The sequence below is a fragment of the Aulonocara stuartgranti genome, assembly GCF_965226115.1.
Source record: "Aulonocara stuartgranti genome assembly, chromosome: 5".
Taxonomy (NCBI): domain Eukaryota; kingdom Metazoa; phylum Chordata; class Actinopteri; order Cichliformes; family Cichlidae; genus Aulonocara; species Aulonocara stuartgranti.
Window position 1 is genome coordinate 27,873,863 of NC_138943.1, and position 12,028 is coordinate 27,885,890.

Here is a 12,028-nt window from a genome sequence, read left to right on the forward strand (position 1 = left end):
TCATATTCCATTTCTTATTTATTATTCATATAGCATAAATGAAGAAGCATTAAGTTAAAACTTTATTAATATTGAAATATACATACGTTGTGTTTTGACTTCCGGTTAATGTCCACACATAAAATCATTAAGTAGAAATTAGAGTATCATGCAAGGCAGTAGAATGTCAGGAAGTGGTGTGAAATAGTGTAACAGCATTATAAGTTTTGCACCATAATAAAAAGAAAAAAAATCACCAATCCACTTTTTTTTTTAATTGGATGCAACGTTAAGTGTTTAAATATCAACTGTAAAACAGCAAAAATAAAACATTGTGGACAATGTATTTCATTTGCATTTTGCTCTGATAAGAAGGGCACTGCGTGTAGAATGTAGGGGGATAGGGCTGTACTGTGCGTACAAGCGTGTAAGACAGGAAGATAATTAAAAATGTGTGCGATTCAGCAGCTGACAGATCTGCAAACATAATGCTCAGACCGACAGGTTAGCAATGACAGCACGGGTGAACTCGTTGCTTGTTGCATAGCCCCCCAGATCTGCAGTGCGCACCTGTTGCAAACATAAGGACAGCACGTTATTATATGCACAGCTGCAGAAACACATGTCCACATTCTGTATCACGGTCAGCATGTTAGAGAGCCTTTGAAAGCAGTACTCACAGAATGAACAGTGTGAATGATGATATGAAAAGAAAAAAAAAAGCATCAGTTGAACTTTCCTCTCTTTTTCTGGCCCCACATTATTTCAAGTACCAGTCCAGGTTTGGATTTAAAACACATCAAATGACCATATACAGTATTTCAGTGTATTTTAATGATCCAGGAAAGATCACGTTGTTGTTGTTCAGTATGAGTGAAACTCTTGGTTTGTTGAAATACTTAAATTTAAATGCTGGCTAAAGGCACATGATATTGCTTTTACTGGGGAACTTGGGTCAAAGGTCAACACACAAACACTGTATACTGAAAAAGTATTTTTTTTATTTTTGGTGAGCAAGCTTCCATTTCAAATTGATACAAAATGGTACCAAAAGCGAGATGGACAGGATGATTGAACCTTAGTGTAGCAGTTATAACTGTGCTGACTTTATGGTGGGGAAAAAAAAGAAGACTAAACCAGGAAATGCCATACAGCAATCAGCAAAAACATCAAAACCAATTAAAATGTAAATTACATTGATCAATGTGCTGTGAGAGCATTTGTTGGGAGGTTTTATTTGTTGCTTCCCACCAACATTTTTACAGAAGAGGCACACCCTTCCAAGGTGACAACACTCCCTGACAGCAGCAGCCTCTCCCTGACTACACTGCATCACACCAAAACAAATCAAAGGAACCTTTGTGAGCATCCAAGTCAGACACCACAGGACAAGTCCCATGTCCACAGCCTGATGGTCAGCGCTTGGAGCAGCACCACAGTAAGGATCCAAATAATATTAATGTTTTTAATGTTATGGCTGATTTCTGTATAATCATGTAACAAATTCTTCTGCTATGTGCTTAAATAACTCTTTTTAATAAACTACATGCTACAACAATGGTGACTTTGATTGTGAATGGCTAATGCAAGCTAATGCTGCCATTTAATTTTTTTTGATGCACAAAGATACTGATCTTTCATATCAGTTTCCCCAACAGCTGCCAATTATGTTTTTAATTACGCCAGGTTACAGTGAACAGGAAATCCCAGCACCAATAGTTGAATTTATAGTGCTGCAATAATGAAATTACAGTTTTATTTAAATGTGCAGTAATTTGTAGCAGCGTTGTACTGTTACTGAGTTACAGTTAGTTTTTAGACCAATTCTGAAAAAAGGCGATACAAACTTTTTAAAAGACTGGTGGCTTTACAGCAAGTTTTCAATGAAATGCGAGACCGATGGGACAGGAAGAAACATTTAGATAATAAAAGTGAAAAGAAAAAAAAAAAAAAGATGCGTTTCCCACAATGTGCGAAGAAATCGTCTTTATGAACTCATCAGTTCAAAACTCCAAAAACAAAAAGATGCAAATGGACAAAAGATTGTGAGGGCAGAGGAGACTGCATGAATACAGGAAACAGGAGGTCTAGCTGTGTGATGCAAAACATCATGAGGTATACTTTTTAATCCCAAATCAACAGATGTCAAAGCTTAACGGAAGAGGATCTACAAGCAAGCCAGCAGAACTAATGTCATTATGATGCAACTTATGTCAGAAATGTATAGTACAGCTCTCAGTGAGCTGGCATTTGGGGTGGGTGGGTGGGGAGGGTGTCTTAACATGCATCCAGACCATGTTAAGAACAACGTCCAGATTTAGGGAAAAAGGAGTCAGTCAGCGAGGTCTATGATGAAATATCTTAGTAAATGGGTCGGTGACGCAGGTTTTCCACAACAGCATGCACAAAATCGGTAGTGGTACAGTATCCGCCAAGGTCTCGTGTCCGTACCTGGAATTTGCACAAACACACAAATGTATACACACACAAACAGATGGCAATGGGGTACAAGGAGGTGGAGGAAATTAAAGCAGATGGGAGAAAATGAGCATTCAGACAGTGTAATAATAAAAATAATAATACTTTAATGATAAACTACCCTGCAAGCTGGTGTTTATTATCATCATCTAGGGGACAAAGTCTGACCACCTTCATGTGCATGTTTGTGTCAGTGCATGTTAGTTTCAGTACAGAGCAGATGCAGCTTTTTAGTCCAAAATAGTTTAAAAAGGAATTTACGACATAATTTTGTTAACAAACCCATACAATCCTGAACATGTAAAAGAGGGACAAAATTAAGCAAGGAAGGCACTGAAAGAGAGGAGCTAAGAGTGACTTAAAAGTAGGAATTCAAAGGCTCTTTAACACACTATGGTATAGTATACAAACAGTTAGGATGAGTTATTTGTAGGCCAAGAACTACTGAGATTTAAGATGATGTTGTTGGCCTTAGACTGCAAGGCAGAGCTCTAAGGCAAGCTCATCTAAGGCAAGTGTAATGTAATCAATGATTTACATTACGTTTCTATCACCATTTTCTTTAGAGGTTCTCTTTGAGACTTTGTGTACACAAAGACAGCAGTTATTGACCCACAATACCAAGATCACAGATTTAGAATATACAAGTCTGACTTTATTTGCCCACATATTGCAGAGCTATCAGCTGTTATTTTACTCTGTTAGAGGTACTGAAAAAGTGGAAGTAAAACATACAGAAAAAGCAGCTCTTTTGGTGTTAATAATGTTAATGCTTCTGGATTTATATACCATAGTGGTGGTCTTATCATTCAAAGCCTGCATGCAGCACAGACTGGGCAGAGCTAACACTTACCTTGCCCTGTTTTATGACCCTCTTGACAGCATCTGACACCATTTGAGAATGGTATTCCAGACTGCAACACAATATAATCACAATGAACAGGTGACCAGACACATGTCTGCATTCAGACAAACAGAGCTGCCTGAGGTTGTTTAAGATCTTGATCATTATATTGGGTTAGGACAGACAATTTGAGGCTATTGTGTAAAATTTGATATACTCATTATGAAAAAACATGTAGAAGGTGACTCACTTGAGGTGCCTGAGCATGTTAGCAGCACTGAGCAGCATGGCTGTGGGGTTTGCAATGTTCCTTCCAACAGCTTGTGCAAATGGGTGGCGTGCACCCTGAAAAAGAAAAAAATGATACGAGAAATGAAAAACTGCAGTATAAGGATCTGGGCAGAGAAACCAACAGTCCATTAACCCTCTGGGGTCCAGGGTATAATTGGCCGTTTTTGACTACTTTTGATTTTACCTCTATATTTCACCTTTAAAATGTGTTTTTCTTGCCTTGTTTGGTATCATTATTTTCAGCACAACCTCAAATATCTGAAATTTGAGTTATTTTTTTCATTTTGGTATACTATATTAGCACAGTGGATCTAAATTCAGACAAAAAAATTCAAAATCCGAGTAGAAAAGTTATATTTTTTACTGTAAAACCCACAAACATGTTTAATGAATCATTTTCTTAACTTGAAATGCAAATAGAAATTGTACATTTCTAAAAATTATGCACAAGTTTTGCAAACAACAAAGTTATATGGTACTATTTACCTAAAAATGCAGCCAAGGCCTCAGACGTTTTTTATATAACCATTTAAGTCTATTTACAGAACGATCAGGTGTTCTGCATCAAATAAGAAGACACACAAATTATTTGTGCCAGTCCAAAAAAATGTAGTTTGTGTTCAGTATAAGACAGAGGAGAACACCAAAGGCCTAAACCCTGCAGGTCTGACAGCAGGAGGTGCATCAGTCCAGTTTTCCATGTGGGAACAGCGTTTACACTGGAATCTGCCTTTGACGGCTTTTTTAGAGCAAATATAAAATTCAGCAGTCTAACTGACACATAATAAAAAACAATAACTACACAGCACACTAACTACAGCCTCCAAACACGCTAAACGTCACTAATGTCTCACATATGAAAACTCGCTCTCTCTGTCTTTCGCTCGCCCACTTTCCGTCTCCGGTGTCACTCCTAAAAACTTCCCCTTCTCCCTAAACAACCAAATGTCACATGTTGCCTTTTCATTTTTTTGATTGGCTGACATGGTAAACTCTAACACCAATAGGGAAGGGGTGTTTTTTCTTTTTTCACTCGCAAAGTGTTTGCTACAGTTGTCTGTAGAAAACGCAGTTTTTACCGTTCGTCATGCTGTAAACACCACTGTTTTGTTCAGAGAAAAACAATAATAATACAGTAATACAAAAAGGGAAAGTATAGGCTTTTAAGTAAAATCAGGACAAGGAAAAAAACAAAACAAAAAGACAAACAAGCGAGAGGTTTTGGAAACTCACAGTCTCAAAAACAGCATATTCTGCACTGTAGCTTTCCCCAGGAACAACTCCTGCTCCTCCAACCAACCCTGCTGCTAGATTGTCAATAATGTTACCGTACAGGTTAGGCATCACCAGCACGTCAAACTGGTAAGGGTTTTGCACCAGCTGCAGAAGAATAATACAATGACAAATTTAAGCCTGAATCAGCGGTGCTCAGCTATGGTCATTTACTGCAGTGAAATCAAAGTGCACGTCTTCAGTTATTCTATTTTTTTTTAATGGAGCACTTCTAGCAAACGCTAAGTTATAAATATACAATTAGGAATAAAAGACAGCATTCACTTATTTAATCTGAATGGTAATGGATAATAAGAACAATAATAATAAGGCAAAGGGAAGGAACTGCAAGTCTGTTTATACCTGCATACAACAGTTATCAATGATGATGTTCTCATATTTGATTTTGGGGTACAGCTGTGCCACCTCTGCACAGCTCTGCAGAAACAGGCCATCACCGAGTTTCCTGAAATAAGATACGAGGACAGGAGTTACTGTAATGCTAATTTTTAGCCTTAATGGAGGTACATGGTTTCAAAATAAGACAATAACAAAGACAAAGCTGCCTTTAAAAGAAAAAAAAAATTACCCACATGATGTTAGCTTTGTGAACAGCAGTGACCTTGTTTCGCCCTTTCTTGGTAGCATAGTCAAAGGCAAACTTGGCGATGCGGCGTGACTTCTTTCTGGTGATGATCTTCAGACATTCAATCACACCTGTTACACTCTGGAAAACACAAGAGGATGACAACATATGGTTAAATATATTTTGCCGAAGAATCATGCAAGAAAATGAACACATACATTATGTTCTATAAACAACAATCTCCCACATAACCTGACTGTAGACAGTCTTTGAGGTCTAAGTGTAAATAATCATGCTGTAAACTAGGTTTCATATTAAAATGAATAAATAGGAGAGTTAAAGAACCTCAATATAAGTAAAGGACAAATCAAAATCTGGCTTAATCTGTATTTCTGTGACTTAACTATATTCTGATGCCCAGTTTAAGGCTTCTTTCAAAACCCTTAAACAAACCTTCCAGTGTGTTTGCAGGTGGGTGTAAAACTGCTGTTTACGCTCTGATTGCAGTGAGTAAGAGTACTGTTTACCTCATGCTCTAGGGAGCTGTACTCCCCCTCAGTCTGCTCACGGATGATGACTAGGTCCAGGTTGTTGTGACGAGTGCTGTAGCCTGGCAGGCTGTTTACATGAACTACATTAGCAAACAGGTCCAGCTTGCGCCTGGGGAGTGGACGGATGTAGAGTTATTTTTAAACGTGACATATGCAAATAATAACACACAATTTTTTATTTGATCATTTACCTTAATCTCATCTCATATGAAGCCAGCTCGCCTTTGAATTCCATGGGTGTGTGAATCTTTCCTAAATAAGGTAACGTGCCCCAACATGTTAAAGCCTAAATACACTGCAGTTCAGACTACTTCAGTGCAGCCATTTAAATCAGCTTTTTGTTATTGGATTCAATTTTTTTGTGAGAGAAAAATCAAAGAATTAAAGGAAATAAGACTACCTTTAATGGCAACTCTGTTGCTCTTCATAGAGGTCAACACTTGTTCCAGTTTTTCCTCGCTGGCCATGTTCTGCACTTCACTCATGTGGAATTCCTCAAATTCTACTGGGACATCACCTGCCTTCAGAAAAATGGGGAGAAAAAAAAATCATTCTTAAAAAAAAATCACAAATCAACATAAAGAATGACAATCTTACTCAGTTTTAATGCACTATTTTACTTTAACATTAAGCACCATATTTAAAATGATTTCTTAGAAAAAGTAAAGCAAGGAGATTATTTGTAAAACACAACGAGATGAAAAAGGAGCTTTTTAACATTTAATATAAGAAAAATGTAAAAAATCAGACCAGACAGAGAAAAAAAAAAATCTGTACATGTATTTTTTGTCAAAAGTTCCCTATTATTTTCTATCATCAGTAAACCTGATATACTGAAGACAACATGTTTGGTATAAGGATAAAAAGCAGTTATGAGTCCATCGTCAATCTTATGTAAATGTACCTTAAAAACTTCCTTTACAGCAGTCATTAGTTCAGGTCCTACTCCATCCCCTGGCACCATTGTGACTTTAAAGGTAGCATCAGCACGGGCCGGTGGTGTTTCTGGACTACAGAGACCAGCAGATACACTCAGTGGACGAGAGGCCAACTGTGGACACCTGGAACCGACCAGGCCCTGAAGGAGGGAAACAAAGGTACACTTACTAGGTACAGTATTACAAAGAACACTGCAGTATACTATAAACCCATATATCTACTCTCTAATAGTATTACTTATCAACACATTGAAAACCCTAATATCGAGAGCTCAACTGCAGAATTTTTTTCCCTTTCAGACACATACAACAGATTCATGTTAATTAAATCTATTTATGTTTGTTTATATACTCATTTAAGCTCAACTCTGCCCAAGTTAGTTTGGATCAACGGGTTGTTCCAACTGGGAAGCTGCAGAGTGTCTTCTTGTGGGCAACATATACAATGTCAACAATTATAACATTATTGAATGGTGTTTCTCCAGCCTATTTACAGTTTTAATTGTTTTAATCAGTTGTTATACATGATGATACCAACAGACTGGTAGATAATATAAGTCCACTGAGTATATCAATGAGTCTCAACTATTATGGGCTTGTAGACAGATATACTACATATATATATATAATTTGCACATATACCAAACAGTGCACCTACATTATACATTTTGTGGTAACTTTTTAGGACCTAAGAGAAGTTAATAGAGCAGCTAGCCTACTTGAAACAAGACTATTATTGGTCATTGATCATTGGTCAGAGGTCTGTTAGTGTCCAATTGGTCAAAAAGAACTTTTTTGATAACAAGCAACACCAGAATCACTTGTCTACATCTGTTACATTCAATGTTTGCTTGTTACAGCTTCTGACCTCCCCCCCCCCCCAGTGTGTATATACAAAAATCTGTTCAAGATTTTGAAACATAAAGACATTTAGAAATTATCGGAATAAAACAATGTTGGGGGAATGCACCTGTGTTCAGACATTTGTTAGAAAAAACACCAAGTGAGAACAACTTTGTGTAGCAGGAATGTCTTTTCCTATTTCACTCATTTCATCATGTCATGACGTGAGCCCAACTTTATGAGAAGCATGTTTTAGTCAGAAAGAGAGAATGAGGGTACAACACTGTATATAATATTATAAATTACATTTCACCTAATATTATAGTAATTTCATGCATATTGCTATTCAGGATGATGCCTAGATGCATTTTATAAGGGAAGATGTCAGTAGGGGATTTTGTGTAAATACACACAGACAAATAAATGAGAAAAAAAAATCTGCGTAAATAAAGAAACAACAAATGCAGATGTTTCCACACAGGTGCACTATATAACACAACTCCAATCAGGTTTGGAGGCATATATGAATATTTTAAGCAGGCCCAGGTGATTCTGTATTAATAGAAAATGGCAATAAGAAAAGGTGTTGGTGACTTTGAAAGATGAAGTCTTTGTAGATCATTGTTTGAGCAAAGATGGCAGGCGCATCGGTCTCAAACAAGCCAGGTTATGCCATCCTTATTTTCTGCCATCCATATACTGTTAATGGGAATTTATGCTTCGATCAGCAAATCAGAAGCAGCAGCAGCAACTTTCATGCAACAATGGGTAGCTCAACGGATTTTTAGGTCAGATGCCCTTCCTGACGGAATCTTTGGCTTGTTAGGTGAATTGTGTTAACTAGTACACTACAACATCAGAAGATGTTACTGTCTGCTGACCACCAAGACAAAAAGAATGGGGAGGAGCTTTCTTCTTGGAGTCATAGTTGATCCACAGATTACATCTGTCCAAATAATCAAGTCAGTATATGTATAAATAATCCCTGTGACACAAGCTTCGCACTGTGCTAAAGACATTTTTTTTACTGGCTCTGTACTGGCTAGTACTAATGTTTCAATGGGAAGAGTTACATCTGCATTTAGATCTATGAGAAATTTATTACTTAGTGGTATGAAAAATTGTCGTTGAGAATAATGGTCAGTCAACAGCTGAAAACCCTAAGGGAGGTTTTGGATCGACGGGTAAAACAGCACTCTGCGCGACCACAATGGGGAAAAAGTGGTTTTCCATCCAGGAAGAGTTCCTGAGACTTTAGGAATCAGTAGCAATGCATGGTAAAACTGTCCTGGTGTTGCCCCAGCATCTATTAATAAGAGACTTTATGTTGTCGTCCTCTTCATTTATTTTGTCACCGGTTTGTATATTTCAAGGTGATCCTGAATGATTATCACCCTCACCCGCATCTTACCTGTAGGCAACAAGTTAAAAAGCCAACTCTGCAATCTTACAAGTTAAAGTAAGACACTGAATATATTTGCACTCTTACTGACACCTAGAAATCTGACTGAAAACTAAACCTTGTCTGAGTTGCTCGCTTCAAGTCTCTAAGCTTGTGATTAGCCCCACGAGTAGCAGTAGCTAACGGTTCACTAAGGACAGGGAGGTTACTGACATGGTTAACTGACACAGGCTGGGAGGCTAAGCTAATTTAGCTGACCTTCTCAATTAACGAGGATGTCTTATTAAGGCGCGTATCTACTGACAAATAAAACAAACCGAGAACTATGTCCAGCAAAATAATTCCAGATACGGAAACACACTTCAGAATCGTTCTATCAGTAATGCAGACGTCCACGAAGCTCACGATGGTTAGCATTCACGTAAGAAACACATGACAACACTCAGTGCGTAAACGTCTCTTTGCTGCGTTTATATGAAATATGACTAAAGCAGCCATTTTTTTTTCTATTTACACAAAAAGCCCGTCAACATAATTTGTGCTCTCACCTTGAACAACGTTACTAAACTTCCCCTCAAGACGACCGCCATCGTCACAGGCACGAAGCAACTGGGCTACTTCTTCTGTGGTGGAGGGGTAATAATGGGACAATGGCGCCACCTGCAGGGGAGAACGTAAAACTACCGCTTACTCCACGGGGAGACCAATTTCCATAAACCAGATGGTACTCAAACCTGGTTCTCACCTTACATGTCACAGTGCTATCACATTGCCAGTCTGAAATAAATACATAAATAAATAAATGAAATTAGCAGAAAACAGAAAACAAAACAAAACAGAGCGTTAGAAAAAACATTTCAAACAGAATTTGAACTTGAACGACCCCCTCAATTAAGGTGATCCTGACAGAGCTGTCATTGAGTTGAGTTGGAGCTTGGGGCCCTCAACATGACCCTCTCATTATTAAAAAGAAACATCACCAGAATGCAATAAAGGATTTGTGTGTTGATTAAAATGTCCTGGGAGAGGACACATCATATGCTCAGACCAAAATTACACAGATGAGTTCTCCAAAAGTTGATTCTGTTCATCTGGACGTAGCGTTTTGTGGGAGAAATGTTTCGTCACTCATCCAAGTGACTTCTTCAGTCTCAGCTGACTGCAAGTTTCCCCAACCTTATAAACAGTACATTTGCATAATGACTGAAACCAACAATGGCTGGGAGGTCAGTTCCTTAATCATAATTATGCAAATTCTCATGACCATTGATCAACAACCACTGACCAAAACCCACTGATCAATGGCCATGAGTACCATTCACAGAGAGTTGGGGAATGGCTGCAATCACAGCATTGTAAGATGGCGAAAGATGTACCCTTAGGCCCCCTCCTTGATTCAGAGATGGTCTTTCCCTTTTCACGTAAATGGCCTCCTTGACTCCGCGCTCAAACCAGCGTTCCTCCCTGTCCAGGATTTGTACATCCTTATCATTGAAAGAGTGTCCACTGGCCTGTAGGTGTAAATACATAAACAGGGTGCACCTTTAAGACCGATTGTCTGCATGATCAACTCTGTCACCTATAACATCTCCAAGTTTCTGGCTTCGATCTTCAACCCGTTGGTAGGCAGCTCTGAACACCACATCCAGAACACCCTGGATTTTGTTGAGAAGGTGAGAGATGTCATCTAAAAGCTGACGTGTACCGTAAACCTACACATACGGATCAGTATCTAAGGTTTGACTCTCATCATCCACTGGAGCACAAACTGGGTGTCATCAGGACGCTACAACACAGAGCGAACACCATCCCCACAGACACAGCGGCCAGGGAGGCAGAAGAACAGCACATCAAGAAGGCCCTGAGTAAATGTGGTTATCCCAGCTGGACTTTTGTCAAAGCTGGAAAGGCACCTAAAGAAAGCTCCAGCCGATCCAGGAGAGAAGGACAACCGCTGCCCAAGCGAAAACCTGTAGTGATCCCTTATGTATCAGGAGTATCGGAACAGTTGAGACGCATTTTTTCTAAACACCGAGTCTCTGTGGCTTTTAAACCCCAAAACAAGCTGCGCCAAAAATTGGTCCACCCCAAGGATGTGTGTCCCCCGACACAGAGTAACATAGTGTACGCTGTTAAGTGCCAGGAGGATTGCCAGAATTTATACATCGGGGAAACCAAACAACCTCTGGCGAAGCGGACGGCACAACACAGAAGAGCTACCTCGCCAGGACTCTGCAGTCTATTTACACCTACAGGCCAGTGGACACTCTTTCAATGATAAGGATGTACAAATCCTGGACAGGGAGGAACGCTGGTTTGAGCGCGGAGTCAAGGAGGCCATTTACGTGAAAAGGGAAAGACCATCTCTGAATCGAGGAGGGGGCCTAAGGGTACATCTTTCGCCATCTTACAATGCTGTGATTGCAGCCATTCCCCAACTCTCTGTGAATGGTACTCATGGCCATTGATCAGTGGGTTTTGATCAGTGGGTTTTGGTCAGTGGTTGTTGATCAATGGTCATGAGAATTTGCACAATTATGATTATGGAACTGACCTCCCAGCCTGCAGAGGTCCACACTCTCAAATGGACCCATCATAAATAGGTCAGGGGATTCCCAGTCCTATTCCAAGCAAGTGAGTGCCTACACTCATGCAAATAATAAGCACAGGCTTATAACATCACCACTATGGAATTACAGATAAGGGACAGGTTACAAGTGACTGTAGATAGATTTTCTTCATTTACCTTTCCGGGCAATTCATTTGGTTACTCATGCTATCACAAATCCACGGCGCCCAAAGGAGTGCGTCTCAGACAGCGAGCTTTACTACCCTGAGTCAGGC

The 12,028-nt window shown here is 39.2% G+C and overlaps 1 protein-coding gene across 3 annotated transcripts in view; it reads right to left on the reverse strand.

Moving 5' to 3' along the window:
• The window catches only part of idh3b (isocitrate dehydrogenase (NAD(+)) 3 non-catalytic subunit beta), a 29,340-nt gene continuing 17,312 nt past the window's right edge, over positions 1-12,028 (reverse strand). The window contains exons 1-12 of one of the 3 annotated variants that reach the window (XM_082533229.1): positions 9,930-9,951; positions 9,733-9,844; positions 6,906-7,079; positions 6,402-6,522; positions 6,193-6,253; positions 5,978-6,110; positions 5,458-5,591; positions 5,228-5,330; positions 4,826-4,972; positions 3,552-3,646; positions 3,311-3,371; positions 1-549 (exon numbers count right to left, since the gene is read on the reverse strand). In XM_082533229.1, the coding sequence (XP_082389355.1) occupies positions 472-549; positions 3,311-3,371; positions 3,552-3,646; positions 4,826-4,972; positions 5,228-5,330; positions 5,458-5,591; positions 5,978-6,110; positions 6,193-6,253; positions 6,402-6,522; positions 6,906-7,079; positions 9,733-9,774 (1,149 nt within the window). In that variant the 5' untranslated portion in view covers positions 9,775-9,844; positions 9,930-9,951 and the 3' untranslated portion in view covers positions 1-471. Of the gene's footprint in view, positions 2,431-3,310; positions 3,372-3,551; positions 3,647-4,825; positions 4,973-5,227; positions 5,331-5,457; positions 5,592-5,977; positions 6,111-6,192; positions 6,254-6,401; positions 6,523-6,905; positions 7,080-9,732; positions 9,845-9,929; positions 9,952-12,028 lie in introns of those variants that run through there. The other 2 variants (XM_082533227.1, XM_082533228.1) reach the window with 2 other exon arrangements.